General features: G+C 47.8%; 2 protein-coding genes across 6 annotated transcripts; one reads left to right on the top strand and one right to left on the bottom strand.

Moving 5' to 3' along the window:
- The first annotated feature begins 368 nt into the window (after positions 1-368).
- On the top strand, positions 369-5,137 carry LOC105567332 (SID1 transmembrane family member 1-like). The gene is made up of 11 exons (XM_012022120.1): positions 369-547; positions 636-847; positions 1,276-1,471; positions 1,545-1,840; positions 2,036-2,183; positions 2,246-2,329; positions 2,632-2,949; positions 3,057-3,606; positions 3,674-3,942; positions 4,007-4,216; positions 4,316-5,137. The coding sequence occupies exons 3-11, from the start codon at positions 1,286-1,288 to the stop codon at positions 4,601-4,603; spliced, it is 2,349 nt and encodes a 782-aa protein (XP_011877510.1). The 5' UTR covers positions 369-547; positions 636-847; positions 1,276-1,285; the 3' UTR covers positions 4,604-5,137.
- Positions 5,138-5,543: 406 nt separating this feature from the next.
- LOC105567333 (acetyl-CoA carboxylase) lies at positions 5,544-22,757 on the bottom strand. Of its 5 annotated transcripts, none has more exons than XM_012022121.1 (12): positions 20,551-20,856; positions 19,869-20,172; positions 13,676-13,799; positions 13,273-13,603; positions 12,632-12,929; positions 12,329-12,542; positions 11,920-12,253; positions 11,388-11,848; positions 7,451-11,284; positions 7,092-7,371; positions 6,736-7,016; positions 5,544-6,663 (listed from the first exon to the last, which is right to left on the bottom strand). In XM_012022121.1, the coding sequence occupies exons 1-12, from the start codon at positions 20,786-20,788 to the stop codon at positions 6,049-6,051; spliced, it is 7,314 nt and encodes a 2,437-aa protein (XP_011877511.1). In that variant the 5' UTR covers positions 20,789-20,856; the 3' UTR covers positions 5,544-6,048. The 5 variants fall into 5 exon arrangements, with proteins under 5 accessions (XP_011877511.1, XP_011877513.1, XP_011877515.1 ...); XM_012022123.1 differs by having other exon boundaries at positions 20,299-20,854; XM_012022125.1 differs by lacking the exons at positions 19,869-20,172; positions 20,551-20,856 and adding an exon at positions 22,214-22,757.
- Positions 22,758-24,189: the final 1,432 nt, after the last annotated feature.

Raw genomic sequence — 24,189 nt, 5'->3', positions numbered from 1 at the left:
TCAATTTCGACTGTTCTGTAGACTACGAATACTAAAAATTCGAGGAGCCATAATTATCGAAATTTTAACTAATCCAATTCCTATCCGATCACACAGAATATTTTGACGATTTTTGGAAATTATAATTTTGCCGAATTGTATTCTCTAATTACACAACTGATTCTATTTCCGCTCGGGCTTATACTACAATAAAAAATAAATCAAAGTTCGTTACTTTCGCGCGGTCGGTACAATCGCTATCCTTTTTGTCGACCGTGGGCAAATGTCAAATTAAAATGTTTTCCGGGTTTTCGTATTTTGTAAATTGCAGGCATTTAAACTTAATTTCAAGCACTGACGCAGCGTCAAGAGAGGGAAAATTTTGATAATGTAAAATGATGTACAGGTTACGTTGGATTTCCGCCAGGAGGTTCGCAACAAATTGGTTAAGTAAATTTCGAATCTGGCGTTCTGGACTTAGTTCATAAGGAGCAATGCAGCAATACTGTAGCGTGTTTAGACTTTTTAATAAATAGAAAAAGATTCGAATATTCACCACGTGCTACACGTATGTACATACTGTGGTCGAGCGCTTTCCTACTAGTGCATACATACGTCACGCTATTATACTTATATGTATATGTGATGTGTCATAGCTCACAACGTGTCAAACGCGTAGCAGCCGTAGTTGTGCGGGACGATGTGTCTGACGAGCAAGTTGGAACGTTTTGGTCTTGCGTTTCTGGCACGACGGGAATTTACGAGCAGCAAAGGCGTGAAATAAAACTAAACGCTGTTCCCAGTGCGCTCGAAATTGCTCCAGCGCTTGACATCTGCTTGGAATGACAAGCCAATAGATATAAACAAGGTATGAATTTGTATCTCGACCTCTGTTAATTGCCACAAATCACCGAGGCTCGCGTATACATGCGCCGCGCAATAATGAAAGCGGCACTGCTTGTAGCGAGGAGAGAAAAAGACTTTTGCCTCCTTTGTGTCGACTGAAACGGGAAGGCACACTGTGAACAGTGTCAGCTTGGGTAACTTATCCTCTCGCCCATCCTTGCTCCAATATCCTATCGAGCTACCTTCCGGCTTATCGCTACGTCAACACCAACACTGGTGTTGAGTAAACATCATCTATCTCTCGCACCATATATTTTTTATATTATATATACATATCTATTGAGCAACATGTGTATCTCTTACGTCATGTATTTTTTTTTTTATACATGGATATACGTCACCAAGATACAGTCTGCCGAGTTTGTTGAAACCATTTCGTCTCTTCTCCAGCAAAATCACGATGGAGATGCAACACGCTTGGAGACTGATCGCTTTGGCGCTGCTGGTTGACGCCGCGAGGACCGCCGCTTCGACCCCGGCATCCCCATCTTTCTCTCCGATCGTCATCCGGGCTGAGTACGAAAAGAATTACAGCAACGTGACCAACGCCACGGTCGAATACGTGTTTCTGTATCCCGCCAGCAATGTAAGCCCCGATGAAAGTAATTCACGAGTGGCGCTTGTCGAGTGAAACTATGTATCCAATTGTGTGCTCGTAGATGTCCTTGGAAACCGCGAGACTCAAGATTGAAAGCAACGCGACCCACAGCTTGCCGTTGATAATAGTAGTGCGCCAGACAACGGGCATTCTATCCTGGCAAATACCTCTGCTCGTCAACGGCGTGGACTTGGACACTGTAATATATAACAAGACTAGTCGTACTCTGTGTTCCACGAAATATTATCGATACGCACAAGACGACGAGGACTACGTTATCGTCGGTATCTCCACGGCCAGTCGCGACAATGTCTTCTTCGGCATCAGCGTGGTTGAAGTCAGAGACTTTTATTTAAGGTACGTATCGCCGCGCGAGCACAGACGGTCAATTCTGTATCTCACACTATAGTGAAAATGCTAGTTGTCTCTTTAAACAAGAGACAAAGCCGTTCACTTTTAGCATTTTCACTGTGTTGCAAGATACAGAATTGACTCCCCAGGATTGTCGAGAGGACGCAGCTCACACGCATTTTCGCGTTTGATCTTTCGCAGTTCTGAAAAGAAAGTAGAGGTGCAGATCTCCCCATCCGAGCCCATATATTACGGCTACATATTCTCGAAACAGGAGAACTCCTCGGTTATTGTTCGCGTCGAATCCGACAATGACGTCTGCATGACGGTGTCGATACAAAATACATCGGTGAGTCGCGACGCAGTTCTCGATAGAATCGGTCACTTACGAATCGTCGTTTTTCCCCTCAGTGCCCTGTATTCGACTTGGAACGAAACATCGAGTTTTCTGGACACTGGCAGACTATAAGCAGAAGAGGCGGCATCACAGTACCGGTAAGCGACGCTGTATTAAAATAATCTTTCGTAGGATTCATGTATTTTACATATACACATAATGTAACAAAGTTGTTCCAATATGCTATCATAAATGCAACAGCATTCGTTAAGCCCGTATCAGACTATGGATTGAGATTGAGACTTGACCAGTCATAGTAAAATTCATTAAACTTGATATTAGTAAACTTTATTCTGATTGCTCAAATTTCAATCTAATCTCAAACTCAATCCGCAGTCTAATACGGGCTTTACAATGTACATAAATCGTTACAACAAAACACTTGCAATACTTGTCTCAGAGGGAGGCTTATCCGTTGGGATTCTTCGTTGTACTCGTCGTCAAAGGGGAGGACACCGACTGCAATGGGTTATCCAGTAGTAATCCCCTTCGCACTAAAAACGTTACATTAATCGTGAATCCTACCATTACCAAACGGGACTACGTCGTTGCGTCGGGGTCGGCGGCGGCGATTGTATTAGGTTTCTGTGTCTCATACATAACGGCCGTAATAGTGTTCAATATCAGAGAGAACAAGAAACTCGCGACGCAAGAGCCGATCAACGAGCAGAGCCGAGACGTTAACGAGCACGTGCCGAGTCCGTCGATGGTGGAGGAGGTAACTAATGAACGTTAAAGTGACTTGGACTTGATGTACAAAGTCGTCCCGAGTCTTTTGCACAGTATGTTTATAATAATGCAACGCTTGACATCGGAATGCTTCAGAACAGTCCGAAACAGTGGGACTCCGTGGAAGAGGACTCGTCCCTGGACGAGGACGACATAGATCTAATGGTAGACGCTCTCTCCGACAAGGACGTAATACGATCGAAGGTAATCCTCTCGGTTTGCGATCTCGCTCGCAAGGAACCGAGAATATTGCGACACAAATCTCGTTTGTATTTATATTACTTGGCGACCGTCGCGGTATTCTATACCCTGCCGGTCGTGCAACTGGCGGTGACGTACCAGCGTGTGCTCCATACAACCGGGAATCAAGATATGTGCTATTACAACTTTCTGTGCGCCCATCCGCTGGGGCTGCTGTCCGATTTCAATCACGTGTTCTCGAACTTCGGATACGTTATGCTGGGTTTACTGTTCATATTTCTGACTTACTCCCGAGAGCACAACGAGCCGGACAAGGAGAATGCCAAGTGCTACGGCATACCGCAACACTACGGTCTGTTTTACGCAATGGGCACAGCGTTGATAATGGAAGGTATATTGTCGGCGAGTTACCACGTATGCCCTAGCCGTAGTAATTTTCAATTTGGTAAGTAAAACGTCAATCGCAAAGTATATTGTCTTCAATTTCATAAATTCGCACAATCGCTTTCCAGATACCAGCTTCATGTACGTGATCGCGGTGCTCTGCATGATCAAGATTTATCAAAATCGCCATCCCGACATAAACGCTAGAGCGCCGGTAACGTTTGGAATGTTGGCCGTTATAATATTCGCAGGACTGATCGGCGTCCTGAATGGCTCCAAGTCTTTTCTGATAATATTCTCCATCCTGCATCTACTGATCTGCTTCTTTCTGACTGTGCAAATATATTACATGGGACGATGCAAATTCGACAGGAGCGTTTTCAAGAGAGTAATACAGGTACGGTAAATCTATTTAATATCAAAGTCGCGAGGCATTGGCGAGGTATTGGTATATCTTGCAGAGATTCAAGCACGAGGCACGCTGCGGTATATGGCATTTACTTCGACCGTATTATCCCGCGAGGTTCATAATGCTCGTGCTGGCGAACCTGTGCAACGTCGGTCTCGCGGTGTTCGGAAATATGTATCAGCGAGGCAACTTCGCTACGTTTTTACTGGCAATATTGATGTCCAATTTAATTTTATACACGTTCTTTTACATAATGATGAAGGTACGTACGTTCCTCCTTTCCTTCTCTCTTTTTCGTGGTCAGTGGTAAGAAAGCAGAAAGTACTTTTAATTTGCGTTAATACGAAAATCTTGTTTCCAGCTTTGCCACAGGGAACGGATTCTTTTTATGCCTGCGATTTATATCTTTCTATCCATGCTGTTTTGGGGGGCAGCCTTGTACTTCTTCGTGAATAAAACGATTTCTTGGGCTCTCACACCGGCCCAATCCCGCCTGTATAATAAACCCTGCGCGTTACTGAACTTTTTTGACTCCCACGATATCTGGCACTTTCTCTCTGCATTAGCAATGTTCTTTTCGTTTATGGTATTGCTTACTTTAGATGATGACCTAACGGATGTACATCGGAGCCAAATACCAGTTTTTTGAAAACGCTCTTCTACATAAGTTTGAGAATTGTGTGAAATTTTATAATTTTTTATGAGAAATTCTCTCTCGAATGTACATGATATACAGTTTACATAGTAATTTTACAAACGAGATGTATAAAAGATTTAGGAGTGAGAGCGTGTGCGTGCGTGTCTATCATCTGCCATGATGGAACATGCTAGTGAGTATTGTCTGTACCAAAGAATGCGTGTGACGTCGATTAGACCGAATAAATGTGTAAATGCATACGATCCCATAAGTTGTCTGTTACAAATTTCAATTGCGGTGCCTCGACCGCACTTCTTATAAAGTATGTGATAGTGTTTGAAAAAGAAAAGTGTACATCTTCCGCAAAACGTAGAGAAAAACAATTAGTAGAAAGAGAAGAAATTAACGTTATACACACAAATGTATACATTTTTGCGTCTGTCGTGAGATGTTATTTAAATGCGGCAGTTGTGCAAGCATATTGTTCATCTATGTTAAAGTCTCCTACAATGTTTTCCTTCGAAAAATAAATATACATTTTATATATTTGCGCGTGTCTGTATACAATTATATACAGAATACCGTACTCTTAACAACGCATGTTCTTTCAGATATACAATGCAGAATGTCCCACTGAGGCGTGTCTTACCGTTAATCGAGCATTTATGAAATGCCTTGTGAAATATTGAAGATTAAAAGATATTCTCCAAAATGGCACGTTACAAATTGTTACAAATAAACAATTTACTCTTGATCTTGCATTTGAATTAACTTGCAGGTATAATAATTTATTTTAACTTAATTTAACTTAAATATTCAGATTTGCAGTCGGATGTCTAATTTCAGAAAGTTCAACGGTCACGATAAAGAAACAGTATAATCTGCGATAGATTCTCCTACGAGAGAATCGTATTGGAATTCAAGGAGTTCGTAACTGAAGGAACGTGCGATATTTTGGGTATACATCTCTTTGTATTCACAATTCATAATCCACAAGCTCGTCACGAAACGACAGTAACGTGTCTTTCTATTTTTGTCATAAATACATATCTTCGAACATCGAAACACTTTGTACAGATTACGAAAACGTCATTTAACAAGCTAGTCGGACACTCGCCTAGTGTTTTCGAATTCCTTAAATTATCAACTTTATTAAAACTTGAACCATTGGGACACCACCCCAACATTGAATGTCAAAAAAAAACCGATGGTCGTGTCCGAAATTGCAGTCGAAATTTGAAAAAGTTAAATTCTACGAAACGTTTTAAATCCTCGCGAAATATCCTATTCAGTTATTAACCCTTAATACCACGGCATATTTAGATTGATATGAATAATTATATATCTTTGATGATGAATTGTACTATTGATGCGCATTTAAATTAATATTTATTTTAAATATTAACAAATTGGAATGAATACGTAGCACGGAGCAGGTACGCTTATACGAAATGCACTCAGGACGAAACGCTCGTGTCTTTATGATGTTCCTGCCCTGTTGTCTCTAACTGCGATAACGTTCTTTGCAGTTCCGCACGCTCGGTCGGCTGCAATCTGTGCGCAATCTCCAGCACCACGTTCAATCTTATTTCCGGATAGTTTTCTAAAGCCTCCTTGATACGCGTTACTACCGCGTCTTTCTTCACGCACATTATATTACGCGATACAACACTGTCGTCGGTTTTACGTTGCGCCTCCAGCCAACAAGCCGCGGCTTCGTCTTGATCCCACAAGTATGACTCCGTCGCCCCCTTGTCCTCGATGAACCAGCGCCGAAGCATCGCTTCCACTTGTCGGACGTCGAAGCTGGGCTGCGTCGACAAGATCTCGCTCTTGATCTCTTCCTCGGAAAGCCTTCGTCGTAATCGCCAGTAAAACAGCCGGCGCGCCTTTTTCCACGGTATTATCTCGTTAATCGTATTCTTCTCCAACATTCTCTCCGGCGTGTCGTGCAGATCGGCGAAATGGACGGCGACTTGACGATACATTGGCTCTAAATTCTGCTCGCGCTTGCGAATCTGCGCCTCGATCTCGGCTCGTTCCTCCGCCGTGCTTGCGGTCGACAATTTTTCCTAGAAAACACCCGCGGATTATTGAATAAACATATCGGGAGCTTGATTTAAGGGAAGAAGTCGCTCACGTACTTTTAACTTCGCTATAACGAGATCAACCCTGTGCATGGTCTTCACGAGGTCCTTGTTGCGAAATTTGATTTCCACCATAGCGTCGGCTTCCAGGACGCCACCTTTGCTGGTGTTGTCGGCAAACATCTCCATAAAACGAGGATTTATCGTAGGATCAACTACCGCCCAAGCGCCGCCCCTGAGTTCTCCGTTCGGTGGTATATAAACGATTACCGGTCTGCAATACAGCCGCAATCCGTCCACGATGTACGCGCCAAACTTGACGACCTGCTCGTACATGTCTGCAAGCGAGAACAACCGAGATTAGATTAGCGAAACTGAAACAGCGGTCGACCGGGCTCGGCGATCGAGCTCACCTTTCATGCCGCCGGAGAAGCCTCTCCAATTAGCGAAGATAAACAACGGCAACTCCTCCTTTCCGAAATCTTGAATAGCCTGGGCGGTTTTGTACGCGCTGTCCGGAAACCAGACTTGTCCCGCTTGAGATATCGTCTTCGCCTCCGAGTCTAAATTGGCAGGGTCGGCCGGCAAGTGTAGCTCGACGGTCCTCGTTTCGACAGCGATGACGCCGCACGGTATGCCACCGAGCCTGGCTCGTCCCGTCACCACCGTTTGCGCCCATGGCCTCATTATTTCCTGTTCCACGAGACAAGAGCGGTTTACAGTTTACCATCGAATTGCTGTAAAAACGAGAGAAGGAAAGAACGAAACTCACGTGCCAAGAGCCGCGGTCGAAGAAGCCGCTTTCCCAAACGTTCGACTCGGTACAAATTCTGCCCTCCAGCATCCATCTCGGATCGTAGGCCGCTTTCGTGGGGACGTAAGCGATCTCTCGATCGATCGGGTCGGCGATGGGCAACAGCATCGGCAACAGGGCGCCTTTATTCTTAGGAAAGTAACTCAGCCATTTGAGGGCGGTCGCCACTCCGTCCAGATCCCGAGGGTCGGTCGCGTGAGACACCCCGTTGTTGTGCATGATCTGCGTGCCGCCCAGCTGATTGTTGCTGGCGTAAACCTCGCGACCCAGCACGGCGTTCAGCGCTTTGTAACCGGTTAGGATTATGTGCGAATTTTCGATCTGGATCACCCTCTGACCGAGACGCACCAGATAGGAGCCGATACCGATCGCGCGGCACGACACTATGGAGATTGTGATCGTTTCAGCGTAAGCTTTCGACGTCTCTCCCGCGATCAGGCCAGCGTACTTCAAGTTCTCGACTCCCAGATCGTCGCCCTTGCCGATGATGTCCGTGATCTTGTAACGCGATTCGCCCGCAGGGTCCTCGATCAGCGAGGTCTTGACCGAGTTGAAGGGCGCCAGGCGCGCGTAATCGTCCGGCGTGAGGTAGATGTATCTGAAGCCCTTCTCCGGCTCGTTCTCGTCCTCCCACGCGATCCTGAAGAGCGCCTTCACCTCCTCGGCCAGGCCGATACGCGCTCCCGAATTGGCGGCGAAGTATATGCGCGGACACCCGAGCTGCCTCGCTCTCTCGGAGGCTCTGCAAAACACCAGGTCCTCGCGCATTCCGAACGAGCCTATCAGGTACGTCAGATCGTTGGCAATGAGTATGATGTCTCTGCCGTTCGGATACTCCGGAGTATACAGGGTCAACCGCCATGCTACCATGCCGACGTCGTTCTCGCCCGGCAGCCGCTTCTGCTCGACCAACTGCTCTCCCTCCAACACCAGCTCCACGATGTCAATCACCGGATTGGGAATCGGGCTCTGGCCCTCGCTCGGCGGCCTCTCCTCAACGTGTCTCTGCCAGAGTTTCTCGAGCTGCTGCCGGAACATATCCGGCAAATCGTAGACGTACGTCGTGCCGGCGCTCTGCGCCTGGAATCTCTTCGCCTGGAGGTAATCTTTTGTCAGGTACGGCGTGGAGATCGGTAAGCCGTGCATAGGACCCGGTCTCCAGTTGGCCGCGTTCGTCGTAGTGGACGGATAGGATTCGAAGCGAATGATGCCCGTCTTGGGGTCGGTGGCCTCCGTGTAGAGATGCAAGTCGATGCTGTAGCCACTGTCGTTGGCGATACACAGACGCACGTTCGAGGTCGGTTTCCCCGGCGCGGGCCGTATGGTCATCTTTATCTCCGCCTGGCGTACGCGCAGCTTCCACAATCTCGGCCCGTATCGCAGCACCATGCTCGTTACGCTCTCCTCTATTCTGCTGGGGTCCATGATAACCGTGGGCACAAAGTTGAGGAAGATGTGATTGCACTCGGTGCGCTTGGCGAGAGGATGCGAGAACGCGACCTCCAGCTCGTCCATGGCCTCGAGCAGGACGCGCTCGCCCTCATTGTGAAGGTAATCGAAGCTGGCCTCCTTCGTGATCAGATCGGAATGTCGGATGATCGAGCGGATGAAGAAGCGATAATCCGTCACTTGCTGGCCCTTGGCAACCTTGGCTTGCCCGAGGTACAGATGCATCTTTTGGTTGGACGTCGGGAGCGCCTCGAGATCGTAGGTTCGCATGCGATTCAATTCCAATTGGAAGGCGCAGCCGGGCTCGAGGTGCCGGTAGATTCTGTCCTCGACAAAGCCCTCTCGCTGGCGGAAGGTGAAGAACTTGGGAAACAGCCTCCTCTTGAGCGCGGCGAACGTGACTCTGCGGATGCCGCGGGATATCAGCTCGTCCTTGTTATTTGCGCACCAGTCGCCAAACATCTTGGCCATGACGACGTCCTCGGTGCCAGTCTCTCTAACCGCGATGCTCAATATGTGAACCGGCTCGGCGGATTTGTCGCTGGTGGTCGTCGCTGTCGTCGCGGCTGTCGTGTCGGCGCTCAGGGAGACATTGATCGACGTACTGTGCCGCGATTCGCTACCGGCGGCTTCCATCGCGTCCAACAGTTTCGCCGACACTATCGGTATGGGGCCCGACCGATCCTCCAGCAAGTCCAAGATCTCGTCCGCGTACTGGCTGAACTGATCGAGATCCTGAAAGGCCGCCATCGCGCCGGCTCTGTGATCCACCAGGGACTGATTCTGACGATTAGGATGATTGCTCGGTAAAACAAATTGGAAATACACCAGTGGGACCTCGCCGGACAGCTCCAAGTGTTCCAAACACGTCAGCTCGTAACTGATGTAGGCCCGTCGCACGTAGACTTCCAGGGCTGCGTTGCACACCACGCGATTCGCATGATAAAAGAAGTCGTGAAGTATGTCGAAGATGGACGTTTCCGAAAGGATGAGTTTCTGCAGATTCTCCGGATGGAAGTCGTGCCCGTACATGTCTACCGCGGAAAGGAATATGGACTCCATCTGATTGTGCCTGAGCTCATACGCGGGTTGATGGGCGGCGATCAACACCTGCCTGGCTCTCAGCGCGACGCGGCTATGCTCCGTGCGATTCAGGCTGGTCAGTTCCGTCAGCGTGCTCGAAAGCTCGTCCGTGAGACCGGGCTCGTTCGCCCACAGATGGTCGATCAGCATAGTGACTAGGACGTTCTTCTTCGTCACTTGATTGTGACTGAAAATCGTACCGGTCACCGTGGCCACGTCGTCCTTGTACTTTTCTATCAGGGCGGAAACGCACTTGTCGTAATGACCTTGTTGGAATTGGCTCTCGACCGTGTAATACTGTCGAAGAAGCTCGTGCACGGCGGTCTTCATTCGGCCGCGTATACCATTCCGGTATCTTTGTACCAGTTGCACGATGGCTTGAGTGGTCAGAAAGAACACGTCTCGATCGGCCCGCTTGGACAAAGTCGCCGCGTGCCCGTCAATCACGGCGGCAATCTGCTGACTGGGAAATTGAGCTAAGATCGACGTGATGTTGCGCTCGTACAGAGACATCAGTTTACGAATCTTCTTCTCCACAGAGACGGGGATCCTGCCGGATATCGTCGCGATCACCTCCTGCAGTTCCAACAACGGTAAGTTAGGGTCGCGTAACGAAAACATAAACTTCTCGATTAGCTCGCGTAGACGCGGCAAGTGATACGGATCGGGCAGGCAATAGCCGGCCAATGTATTCTCCAAAGCATTTCGATACTTGGTGTGAAGGTAATTCAGCTTTTCCGGTATGGCCGATGTTGCTGCCGCGGGGAATTGCCCCGTGTAGTCTTGCGCCTTCGTCACCAATGTCGGATCGTCCAGTTCAAGATGCGCGATTAATGTGCCGGCATCTAACACAGCACCCGGCCTCTTGACGTAAAAAACGCTCCCCGCCTCGCTAGCGGTGACGGTCATGACCATCTTCATCACTTCGATTTCGGCGTACGCTCGACCGCCGTTGACGTGGCCGCCGTCCTCGACCAAGAAATTGATTAACTTGCCGGCCGACGGTGATCTTAGTAAGGATGGATCGTTGTCCTTCTCGAAAACGCACGTCTGGTTTCCAATGATAACTCTATAACGATCCACCTCTTCGCGCATGTAAGTCGTGAAACTGGCACCGTCCAGCGAAAGCAGCAATCCTCCGTCCGACATGCGATGGATTTCGATCTCTTTGAAAGAACCGTTCATCACGAGGAAATAGGTATTGGGACCGCACATGGCAGCCCGTACTTTATATTTGTATCCGTCGTTAATAAGCTCCACCTGCAATACGTGATATAATAAAAAAGAATAAAGATAAGAGGAAAGTATAGTCCATAATATGTGGAATCAGTTCCAAATTGTTCGACCAACATCAAGAACTTACGTCAACGACGTTATCCAAGTCGTTGCTGGCCTGAACCTGGCCTTTTTCCAAGGCGGTTTGAAAGCCAGTAAAAGCAGCCGTAATCGCTCTATCGGCAATATGAAGCGCTCCACAGGTGACGGCTAACAAGACGTCTGGTTTGTCGCTTCGCACACGTTCGGAGATCAGCAAATCGAGCCAAGCGGTATCTATATTGTTCTGCTGAAAGGATTCGGTCTCCAGCAAGGTGATAAGGTACTCGACCGTTGTCCTAAAATCGCCTCTGATGCTCAATTCTTTTAGAGCTACGACTAAATTCTCTCTAGCTTGATTACGATCCTCGCCCCAAGAGAAGCAATGGCCAAATTGAGAATCCGCGAACTCGTGGAGTCCTCCCGACGCTCCAACCGAGAAGTAGCCCCACACGTTCTTGGACGATCGGAAATTCAACTCCTGCACCGTGCCGGAACTCGGCTTGAAGCCTAAAGCGATCCAAGCGAATTATATCATTTCTCTACAAAATTGGAGCTTTTGCGGTAAAAAGCAATCTCACCTTCGTCAGGATTTTCACTGGTGATTCTAGCCGCGATAACGTGGCCCCACGGTTGAGCTTTATGACGCGGCTGGTCGAAATCGATGGGATTGTTCCCCCAGGGGCTTTCACCATACAAAAGGCGTATATCTTTGATGTGATGCAACGGTAAACCCATGGCTATCTGCAGTTGGGCGGCCGGTAGGTTCACATCCGATACCATCTCGGTACAAGGATGTTCCACTTGAAGACGTGGATTCAGCTCCAAGAAATAATACCGGCCCGATGTGTCGTACAGATACTCGACGGTACCCGCGCTAACGTATCCCACCATTTTTGCTAATCTCACAGCGGCCTGTCGTTCGATAGTAGATTGTTAATACGCGGTCAGTAACAGCGTCGTCAAGGATGTAATTATTGTGATATTTACTTTTTCCATCTCTTCGAAAATCTCTGGCTGGGCGATCACGGCAGGTGCCTCCTCGATGATCTTCTGATGTCTCCTCTGAATAGAGCAGTCGCGCCCGAACAACGATATCGCGTTACCGTAATTGTCGGCCAGTAATTGTACCTCCAGGTGGCGAGCGCATTTGGCCAGTTTCATAATGAATATCGGCGAACCGGGTATTTCGATCTGAACTTGCCTAAATGTCAGAAAATCTTGCGATGAAAATGGATTTACACAGTGCCGTGGAATTAGTCTTTTTTTTTGGAGCGGAATTTTGGACCTTACCTAAACAAAGCGGGTAATTCCTCGGCGTTTTCAACCTTCCTGATTCCTTTACCACCACCACCTTCGCTTGCCTTTACCATAACCGGGAAGCCGATCTTGTTGGCCGCTGCCAGACACTCCTCCACGGTGGCGACGCATCCCTTTTTAAAAAGTTCCGACGATATCTTGATTTTCTTCCCGCTGTATTGCGCCGTCAACTCCGACCCCGACCAGGGCAGCGTCGGCACGTCCGCGGTTTGAGCGACTATGCTGGATGCGATCTTGTCACCTAAAGCCCACATGGCTTTCTCGGACGGTCCTGCCGAACAATGTAAAAACATGAGAATGTAAGAGCGCATCGAAATTTATGAGTAATAAAATTCATAAGGCTCTAACGTGAAAACGCAAATACGAAGTAATAAAGGAGTAAGAGCCAAGACAGGGTGTTAGTGTCAAAATAATTTTAATTTTAAATATATTGCAAAAAATAATAGCTCAGCCAGGGTTTAATTAATGAATATTGATTCTAAAATGCTGTCGCGATAATCTTGTCGATTTTTATCGACAACATTGGCCAAATAACAGCCGGAGAAACGCAAATTATGCGTACATATATTTCGTTTTCTTTAACATGTTAATCTAACTTTTCGTGTTACTCGTACCAATGAAGCAGATGTTATTTTTGTGGAGCAGCTCCGGAAGCTTAGGGTTTTCCGAAGCGTGGCCCCATCCGGCCCAAACCGCGTGGACTTGGGTACGTATCGCGATGTCGATGATCAGCTCCACATTGGCGTAATTGTTGTTGTTGGACCCGCCCGGCACAGGCACGTACTGGTCTGCCATTTTAATGTATTCCGCATTCGCCTTCAAATCTTCTGGCGTGACCATCACCACGAAGCGCACGGCTCTCTCGTTTTTGAACATCTCGTACGACCAGCGTCGAACCGACCGCATGCATTTAACTGCCGCGATACCATTGTTGGCGATCAGCACCTACGAAACGAGGGTCCACAATGCAAAGATCGGTCCATCAACCATTCGTCTGAGCTCGAAGCGAACGCTTACCTTGTTGATAACTTTAGTGCCTCCGAAGCGACGGACAAACTCTTCGGGAGTCGCAACGGTGAAGTCCTTCTCATGGAGCCGACTTTGCATCTGGATCATCACCGTGCCCTGCGACATGCTGGGTCTGTCGAACCATATACGCGTTCATGAGTATTCATTATTGATATTATTGATGTTACACGGAGAGAATTTTCTCCTAAAATTTATCCCAAAAGTCATGTAATCGTGTGACCTCACGGCACTTCGAAGAATTTTATGAGAACTTTTGGAAAGTTTGCCTTACCATACATTTTACTAGTGAAATGTATGGTAAACTTTCAAAACGCTCTCATAAACTCCTTGAAATGCCGCGTAGTCCCGCGATTACAATATTTTTAGGAAACATTTTAAAAGAAATTTTCTCTGCGATCAATGTCTGCGAATTATTCAAGGTATCTCTATATATCCGCAAAGTAAAACTTACGTTAATCTTAAGACCGATAAATGCTTCTCTTCGGCATTTTCCTCGCCGTCTCTCGCCGTGCTCATTTCGGAGACACGAGTCGACGGATTATCCGAGCTCTTCTGGCTCGGATACTTCCGTGTGATTTCTAACAAGACGACTGTTTTTCCCCGCTTCATCGTGCGAGTCTCGATTTTAAATGTTTGTAAAATTCAAAATGGCGGAAACAACTACATGCGCGCGACTGCGAAGTTTAGGACAAGAATCGAGTAGCTCAACGCTACAATCGTCCACGGAACAGCTTGTAGTTATTTTATTTCGTTTAATCCGAGGTGTCAAATAATCTTGCAAATCAACTTTAACGTTTACCACGTCGGCACGTCGGCACGTCGACATAAAGCACCAAAAGCTCGTCATTCTCATGTCGAGGGCTTTTCGTTGCGTGGTACGTCGCAAAAGAGGCCAATTAAAACGAACGTTAAAAAAAGAAGATAATCATAATGAAGGATGTGATAATGTATAAACGTGGGAACAAACAAATTATCTCGTTTGGAGATATCTGCGGAGCCCGGTAAAACATTTTTCATGCAGGAACGTGAATAAATATATAGAATTCTATAAAAATATACATTAATTCTACACAGTTCTGTATACTTTTATAGATTTATACATGCTTTCATACGAAAAAAATGTTTAATGTGAAAAATTTCTCATTTATAATTATATGTATATAATTGTACAAAGTTATATACATAAAAAATGAGCAATTTTTCCCTTTAAATAAATTTTTATATAAAAGCGTGTATAAATCTATCAAAAAAATTACATAGAACTGTGTAGAATTGTGTAGAATTATATAGAAATATACAATGTAAAAATATGTATGGACATATTTCATGTATAATTTTATATAATAAAAGAAAGTTCTCTGTTGTGAAATCGGTTTCTACTACGGGATAGCAGGGTTTCAACACCCAAATTCAATGCCAAATTCTTTTTCGCAACGATTATACAATCAAATGATAATTTTTGCACAAAACAAATCTTACTCCAAGGGCAATAAATTCATGGGGGAATCGACGAATTATGTCTGTTAATTTAACAGAAACCCCGCTATCTCATATTAGGAGCCTACCTCATAATAGGGGACTTTCCTCTATATATTCATGCACGGAAAGAAAATGTATCAACAATATCAGTATGTTTGAAATAAAATTGTTGAAACAACATAGTTGTCTTAATAATCTGGATATTTAGTTCAATGCTTAAAATTAAAATCCATAGCAAATACAATTGAGTGAATTATTTATGTTTGTGGCAGCCCGTGACGTCAACGTTAAATTCAAGCAACTTAATTTTTTTTATTCAACAGCATTTGTTTTCTGTGTGCGTACGCGTGCATAAAAAATTTTTTACCGGGGACTGGACAACGACAAAAAAATGCGGGATTTTTGCCTACCAAGTGGCGGAGCTGCGACCACTCGTTTCGACGATGACTTTTTAAAATATGGGACTTTTTAAAATGCGAAACATTAATTAATTCCACGACGCGCGTCATTGTCGTAAATACTTGCGAGTCACAATTGCGTGCAACAGAATTTTACGAACTGTCCTGCACCGTGGAATTCCCTCTATGTGAAGGAAATTGAACGAAATAAACTTTATCGTGACGTTTCGAGTGTTCCGTCAGCGGTCGAGGAAGACGAGCGTTCACTGGCGAGTTTCTTGACGATTATCCAAACGACTTTCCTTCCTCGTGCACACGCGAATTCCCCTACTCTTTTTTTGTATGCGTGACGCTCGAGAAGAGAGAGAGAGAAGCGCATGCAGGGCCTTTCTAATTTTTCACCGATTGCGTATTTATGATTGAAAAAAACGCGATGGTTTCTAAACGGCGCGGCGCTTTGAAGCGGACGGACGTCGCGACAATCTCGGGGCAAATCGGAAAGCAAAAAGTTTGCGATTTTATAGTCGAGGACGGTCTTTTTTGTTTAAATATTTATTTATCCCCACTACCCCACTACTCTGCTCGTGTATGCGTTTCGCAATCAGCCTCGTTCGGTCATTAAACATTTATGTAGTTTCCTTCAACGCGGAAATGAGTACAGGAAAAAAAGAATGGATATTTTTGCATTAAAAATTTAGGGAATTCATTAACAACTGATACGATAAAACTTACAACTACAACATACTTAAATTTCACTTTTTTCTACTTTTGGTCAGTTTATGCAGGAACCATCTTAAGCATAGAACTAAATATCCAGATTATTAAGACAACTATCTGATGTTTTTCATTCATTAATGAAATTGTTTCAACCATTTTATGTCACTGATCCTGTTGATACGTCTCTTTTTCGGGCAGAAAAATGGCGAATGACCTTAAGATGAGCTTGTTATTGTAAATCAAGTCCACTTCTTGGCTTTGTGTACGCTGGTTTAATAAATATTATTATTCTCGAGTACGGGGAAAAAGTACTCGTTGATTCGAGAGGGCATCGTGGTCGGATTCCCGCGTGAATCAAGTCTCCTTCGGTTATTGTGCTTATGAAAGCACGGAGATAAGACCGAAGCGTCTTCGAAACTTACTTCGAAACAAGATGTATCGTATCAAGGAAGGAGAGAATGCCAATGTGAGCCACAAAATGAACAGACCTCAGTTCTCACAATATAATTCTTCGATTTCTATTTAATATATACGTTTCGACCCTTCTTCGGGTCTTCTTCAGTAACTACAAAGAAGTGTAAGTATAATCAAATGTATAATATATATATATATATATATATATATATATATATATATATCTATAGCTGGAAGCAACATAATCAAAACGTGTACCTCGTAATCGCAAATATAGATCGGCGCAGCATCGAAGTCAATCCTCTAATTTTGTCAATCGGTAAATCTCTAAATGCCTGACATAAAGAGGACTGATTAACTCGACTAGGGATGAGTCCGTGACGACGCTGTTAAACTGACTGTGACATAGCATTATCAGAACGAGTCAAACTTAATAATAAAGTAGTTACTGAAGAAGACCCGAAGAAGGGTCGAAACGTATATATTAAATAGAAATCGAAGAATTATATTGTGAGAACTGAGGTCTGTTCATTTTGTGGCTCACATTGGCATTCTCTCCTTCCTTGATAATTTCTTTTCGGGAGCCTTCACAGCAATTCGGAAGATGTATCGTATCTCGTTCACTTTCCTACATCGACATTTGTTTATCAAAATAAACAACATTGCTGTAACAGCGGCGCGAGGGAGATTAGAAAATTATATTTATACAGCGTATCGATATCGTATCGTATCAATCACGCGCTCGACGCGCGACGCTTCAAAATCTGCTTATTAAGCTCGCTCGCGTGTCGAGCGAAAAGCAACCGTCATCAATTACGCGCCGAAGGAATTCAGAGGCCTTTCACCTCTTCCCCCCCCCTCCCTTAATTATATTCCTCCCCCGTGCGATCCAATTTTGCGCCGTTTACATTTGATATTTTGTACTCGAGAACTGCATTCGCGTTTACGTTCGAGCACGCACGAGAACAACGTAAAGATTTCGAATTACGACACGCTCTAAAATTGAGACGGCGTGAAAACACATTACGCAACCGTTTGCTATACGCATTCGATGTTTCGTACATCATATATTGTCGCGCGCAGAGACGAGAGCCGTTCAGTCAATTCTCGAAGGAAGACACCGTGGTACAATCACGTGGCGAAAGGTGGTCGAAGGTTGCGCGATAACGTCACATTTACGTACACCTTGTTTGTTAAAACCTGAACAGAATGGCTGTCTTGTACGCTTAAGGCAATGTTTCGTGTTTTAAATGTTTGTCTTAAAGTAACGCACAATAACTGTCTTGTCTGACTTAAGAATACAAAATAATTTTTCTGCTCAGGCCCTTAGGCTGGTAACAGAGAACGATTCGCAAAAGCTCAAGACTGTCTTAATCGTAGACGTAAGGCAAGGCAGAGAAAAACTTAAATCGTGAGTCTCTTGTATCATGTATACGACTTAAGTTGTTCCCTACCTTGCTTTACGTCTACGGCTCAAGACAGAGCGTTTACGGATTGTTCTCCGCCACCAGCCTAAGGGCCTGAGCAGAATGGCTGTCTTATACTCTTAAGATAGCCTTAAGACAATGTTTTGTGTTTTAAGCCTTTGTCTTGAGGTAACGCACAGTAACTATCTTATGTCTTAAGAGTACAAGACAGCCATTTTGCTCAGGCCTTTAGGCTGGTATTACATTTGTCGTACGACAAAATTTTCCATCGTGTCGAGTGGCCGCAGAATAGAAAATTTCCAGAACACTCAAGGATTTTTCAATTCCGCAGCCAACCGACACGCTTGAAAAATTCGTGCATTCGTACGACAAATTAGCCCAACTCGCGTTTACGTAAACTGTGTGCGAACAACGTTTGTGCGTGTGTGTGTGTGTGTTGCACGCGCGTGCGCGTGTGTGAAATGCAAAAGAACCGAAAAAAAGACAGTTTTTGCGTTATCGGCTCTTTGAAAGTATTTTAAATAAGCGATAGCCAGCCGCGATAACCGCGTAAGGTCGGAATCATGCAGCTCGCAGTGTAGAGGAGCTAATCTGCGCATATATACAGTTTGAAAACGCAAAAACGCTTCCTGATAACGATTCCGAGGGAAAGCGCCCGCGAAAAGCGCGCTTCTGCGGAATGTCGGTATCTTGGCTGCGTTCGGGAACGTCACCTGAGTGCCCTAGTGTATCATTTTATCTTTGGTGCTTACCAAATGGTAAACAAGAACAAAATGATACAGTGGGGCACTCGAGTGACGTTTCCGAACGCAGCTCTCATAGCGAATTCGGTTGCTTGAACCAGTGCACACTGAGTGCGCACTAAGGCTAATATTACATTTGTCCAGAGTTGAGAAAGTTACTTAATAAAAGTATCTAGTTACAGGTTTTTTTTTGCTAAGATGTAACTAGTTACCAATTCTGAAAAGTAACGCGTTAGTCCCAGTCTACAATAGAGATTCAAACCCTAAGCCTTAAGAAATTGACTAATCAACGTCGCGTATTCTACTCATACTTGACCGTGATTGGCTAATTTCTTAAAGCTTAGGGCTTAAATCACCTATTGTAGACTGGGACTTGGCCTAATATTACATTTGTCGTAAGTTAAGTTAGAGTTACCAAAAACTAGTTTCCTCTAACTTAACTTCGTCACAAGTAACGAGTTACTTCCCGACCCTGCAGTTGTCGTACGACGAATGTACTATCAGGCTTAAGGCTTGTTCCTGTCGATTCTAGTATTCAAGAATCATCTTAAATACCTCTTGAAATACTTGTTAGCATTCGTAAGGATCATTTTTCTCGCTGGATAGTTTTCGGACGTGACTATGAACTAGTCTTTTGACGCGCGCTCAGTGCCAGCGTCGGCGCAGGCAACCGAATTCGCCATTACATAAGCCGCACGGAAGCAACTATACAATATGAAAAACGACTAAACGGTATGACAAACGAATATTCAAACGTTCATTGTCGCGCGCGGACGCCGCAGAGGTGAAATGGGTCACGCGCAGCCCAGTTTTCTCGCGGGCCCCTGACGTAGGTGGGGGACTCGCCGACTTGGCGTTTCATCCCTCGAGCGCGCCGTGACTTCTCTCTTTCTCATCCGCAGAGGGTGGACGTGGGAGGAGGAGGGTGGAACACCGTGAATCGCTATCTGCTGCCTGCCGACGACGGGGGCAGAGGGAAGGAAAAAAAAGAAACAAAAATCACCTGAGCCGCCTGCGGCGCTCGACCAGTCCCGTCGCGGCATTGCTCTGCGCCGGCAACTTGCCGCGAACGCTCCTGTCGGCCGGGAAGCTATCCTCGTTCTCCTGCACCTCGCTAGGATCGGTATCGCAATTCGGGTCGGGCTCGTGCTCGGGCTCCCCGACGACGAAGCTCACCGGCGTCGTCTCCGACATCTCGGTCGCGCGAGCGGAATACCTCGGGGAATCGACGCCGCGGAGCGCTGGACTCTCCTCGCTGGATCCCGCCGTGCCGAAGGACGTTCGCTCCGACGCGCCCTCGGCGTTACCTTCAAAAATACAGTGGCGCGTGTACATGCCCGAGATCGGGGTGGAAAACGCCGTTTCTCGTTGAAGACACAGCGCGACTTGGACCACGGCGCCTCCCCGCCGGGGAAGGTCCAGAAGCTACTCACCAGGGGGGTACTCGCGCGGAGACGTGGAGCTCCTGGCCAGGTGGGCGGCGCGGCTGGGAAATCGCTCCCTTCGCGTCGAGGGGTGAAAGCGGAGAAGGAAAAGAAGGCCAAGAAGAAGAAGAAGAAGAAGAAGAAAGAGCGCCCACACCGTGGCTACCGTGGCGGCTTGTTTCAAGGAAAAGAGAGACAGAGAGAGAAACGGGATGTGCGTAGACACGCGGGACTATACGATATGAATTGCGGAGCAAGTACCGTACAGGATGTCCAGAAGACGGCGTAGCATATTCCGGTCACGTTCTCCACCTGGGCACCACCACCTGCTCCACCCCCGCGTCAAGCGGCATGTACAGAGCGAGCGATCGAGGCGAGCCAACGCCGGCGGGACCGCGTGGAAGAGTCGCGCGCGCTGACAGGGTACTGAAGGACGACCGGCGACGATTCGCTCCGGGTCGCGCGCGCGCTGCACTGATTCGCCGGGAGTTGTGTGCATCACTCGGCTCGTGGCGGCGCGGGGGGCGGCGTATGCGGTTCGTGTCCGCCGAACGTGGGTGCAAGGGTCGCCGCGCGCCGGCCACGCGGCGATCACGTCGCCGATCGCCGCGGGGCATGCCGGCTCGGTCCACCTTCGATCCTTCCCCGGTTAGCAATTTCTCACGCGACATGTAATAATTAATCGGTTAGGCTATAATGAATACCGGTCAAACGAGTGCAGAAATGTGTATGGACATATTTCAACTGTGATTTTATACGAGGAGTAGACCGTTGACCAAAATCGTGCACACCAATGTCCACTGATACCCAGTGGGCATTCCTTTACCTTATTATCTTACATCTTTTGCCCCAGCAAGGCCTGAAGGCCAATATCCGCGATGCTAGAACTTGGACCAAGTTCTAGCACCGTGGACATTGGGCTTGAGGCCAAAAAATGCCTAGTGACGCCGAGTAATGCCACAAATCTGTACACCACGATGCCCCCCAGCGGTTTACCCCTCGATTTTATACAATACTATCGTGCGTGAAAACTTTTCTTCTGACAAGTCGAGATCCCCGAGCTTCCTCTCGCGCTCTCTTCGTCTCTTCAGGGTCTCCGGGCGCATCAATCGCACTCTCGTCACCCTCGTGTTTTCCTTCTGTGCACGAGCAAGGCGGACTTGCGACAGTCGGAAAAGCACGGCGCGTCGGGCCGCAAGCGCGGGCGCGCTCTTGTTTATATTGAGCGAGCGGAGCGCGAGCTTCTCGAGCGAGCGAGCGGTCTCGCGAAGACGAGAGTCCAGGATAGACGAGCGCGTAATAAAAAGTAACGGCGCGCGACTGAGAACCAGACTCTTGCGGAGGTTTCCCGCCCCGGCGTGGAAAGACACGGGTCGCCTCCGCGCGGAAAATGACGCTTACCGTCTGTCAACAGGGTTTTGACAGCAGGGCGTTCGACTTGCCGTACGCTCCGCTTTGCGCTACGAGGAGAAACGCGAGCGGGTGCAGGAGCGGGACGGACGGCGTTCGACTCGGCATTCATACGCTCCTTTCTCTCCTCAGCGCCGCTTTCCCTCGTCGCGGCGAGGACCCACCGGCGGCGGCGTCCCTCTCGAAGTCGCATTTTGAATCGCGCACGGATCCGGCGACTGTCGCGCGGTCCGCAGATTCCACGCGAGATTGTCAAAAAATTAGGGAGAAGCGCCGATTGGCCGGGCGGAGTGTCAGGCGACGCACGGGCCGCGCCGATTGGCCCGCGCGCGCGGCGTGACGTCCGCGCGATCCGCGCCGCGCTCGCGAGCGTGGTCAATGCACCAGAGAGAGAGAGAAAGAGAGAGAGTCGCGGCGCGGGCGGTTTTCGGGAGGGGTCGCGGCGCCGTTCGCCCCGCGATCCGACCCCGGGCGAGCGCGCGAAACTAAAACAGAGGCCGCGACGTCGACTCACCGGTGTCTGATCCTGCGCGCCAGAGCGGTCCGCTGCTCCTCCTCGAGGTTAGGTTCGTCCGCGCGGTCTCGTTCTGTCATTCGAGACGGGTCGGCGGTTCCGCGAGGGGCATCGAGACTCGGCGGACCAAACCCGTCCACTGTGCGTGCGCTCCGGATGCGACGTGTTACCACCTGACGCGCGGGCCGCCGATCGTTGTTCGCGCGGGTCGCCTCTCGCGACGAGCCTGAGTCACCGTCACCGCGTGACCATTTGTCCCGGTGGAGATTTGTTTTCCCTTCTGCGCACGCGGGCGATCGCTACCGGATCGCGCGTATACCGAGACGGAAAAAAGGGAGAGAAAAGTACACCCGAGCGTAGCACACAACACTGCCGTTGGTCCCGCGCTCGTTCTTACCGATCGAGACCGCGCGCGACGCATAATGCAGGTGCGCCGTGTCACCGAAAACGGCGATATATCGCGCGCGCACTCGGTGGATAAGCGTTGAACGGCTTGGCGGTTGTCCCGAGACTCGAGCACGAATCTTTTCGTCAAGCGTGAACTCGTGAAAAGTGAACAATATGTTGAATTTGATAATGAAACTTCTCGCTCTTGACAAGTCTACGCTAGAGATAAAGATTTATGATCGAGCCCCGTAAAGGTCTCGTTCTGCATTAGTCGCAAGTAACCAATCGCATGAACGCAAACAGCGCTCGCAGTAGTCGCAAACGCCAGTCGCCAGGTTTTACCGCTTTTCCTTTTCGAAGATCGTCCTCGCCGTTGGCTGTCGCTAGTTAACGATACCGAAAAGCATCGATTGCAACTTACAAAATTCCCGTACTGGTCTCTAGTACCGGAATTAAGTTGGCGCTGAGAGTTCATATTTTGGTATAAAACAGCTAGCTCAAACGATTGCTCCCGAATTGCTCCATTAGAATCCACAATTGCTCCACTTGCGCCAACTTAATTCCGGTGTCTACTGTCTCTATGTCCTAGCTCTTGCATCGCGAACACGAAGTCTGAGGTGACATCTATGGTAGAACTTGGAACTTAAAGTGTCGATAATTCCGTCTCCTATCTTATCGACACCGATCGAGCCCGCCATCAGCGGCTTTTAATTTACGTGCAGTCCCCTTGATCCGCGGCCGCGTACGTGAGAACGAAGCAGGTATGAGTCGAGGAATCGAAGATAGCCGCGGCCGCCGCGGCGATTCGGACAGGGATTCCAGGTCCTGTCGCGCGCTGAGCAACGCGCTGGGCGATATCGTGATTCACTCCGTGAGCGCGCAATTTCGAGATCGTTGCTTCGAACTTACGCGGTCGGTCAACTCGTCTGACGCGCGAGCCGCGCTCTCGGCCAAATTGTCGTCGATCTGTCGTCGATCCTGCGACAGTCAGAGGAGACGGAGGAGACGGACGCAGGCAACGGTGGACGAGAGGGACGAGAACCCGGGATGAATTCAACTTGAGCCTTGAACGCTGGCCGAGACCCGGCCGAGATGAATTCACTCGGTACGTGATCTGTCGAGCAACAATCTTATCTCGCTGTGCTAAACGAAAGAAAAGTTGCCGCTCAGACATAAACGATTCTTGCGCGCGAATTTTGCTTGTCTTATGTGCGTAAACTGTGCACGCATCTCGCGGGGTCAATTCTGTATCTTGCGCTACGGTGAAAATGCTAGAAGTTCAAAGCTTTGTCTCTTTCCAGCCGCTATTCCCCGAAGGAGACAAGGCTGCGGACAAGCTGTCTCTTCAAATGTTGCCAAGTACTCCTCGGAAAAAGCAGAAGGAGGAGATCGAGGAACACTTGGAGACGTTTGTAGAGGCGCGTATTGTCAGATGCAGAATTGACTCCCCCCCCTCGTAATCGGTGGAGCGAAGTGGATCCGCCTCGCTCGCTGAACGTTGGCGGCTCTGCGCGGCCTGCGCCTGCGCCGCGCGCCGCCGCAGCAAGCTAGGTTAACCGAGCTGGGTTAGGTTAGGTCGCGGGAGTAGT

The sequence above is a fragment of the Vollenhovia emeryi genome, unplaced genomic scaffold (assembly GCF_000949405.1).
Source record: "Vollenhovia emeryi isolate VEMERY1.0 unplaced genomic scaffold, V.emery_V1.0 DF939138.1, whole genome shotgun sequence".
Taxonomy (NCBI): Eukaryota; Metazoa; Arthropoda; class Insecta; order Hymenoptera; family Formicidae; genus Vollenhovia; species Vollenhovia emeryi.
Note: the sequence above shows the minus strand (reverse complement) of the source record. Positions and strands in the feature narration are given on the sequence as shown.

Coding starts and splice junctions, on each gene's coding strand:
- LOC105567333 (XM_012022121.1), bottom strand. CDS start 20,788: ATGCACACAACTCCCGGCGAATCAGTGCAGCGCGCGCGCGACCCGGAG. Junction 13,604..13,675: donor GCACTAAAGTTATCAACAAG/GTAAGCGTTCGC, acceptor CTCGTTTCGTAG/GTGCTGATCGCCAACAATGG. Junction 12,254..12,328: donor TTTTCGAAGAGATGGAAAAA/GTAAATATCACA, acceptor ATCGAACGACAG/GCCGCTGTGAGATTAGCAAA.
- LOC105567332 (XM_012022120.1), top strand. CDS start 1,286: ATGGAGATGCAACACGCTTGGAGACTGATCGCTTTGGCGCTGCTGGTT. Junction 2,184..2,245: donor TGTCGATACAAAATACATCG/GTGAGTCGCGAC, acceptor TTTTCCCCTCAG/TGCCCTGTATTCGACTTGGA. Junction 3,943..4,006: donor TTTTCAAGAGAGTAATACAG/GTACGGTAAATC, acceptor TATATCTTGCAG/AGATTCAAGCACGAGGCACG.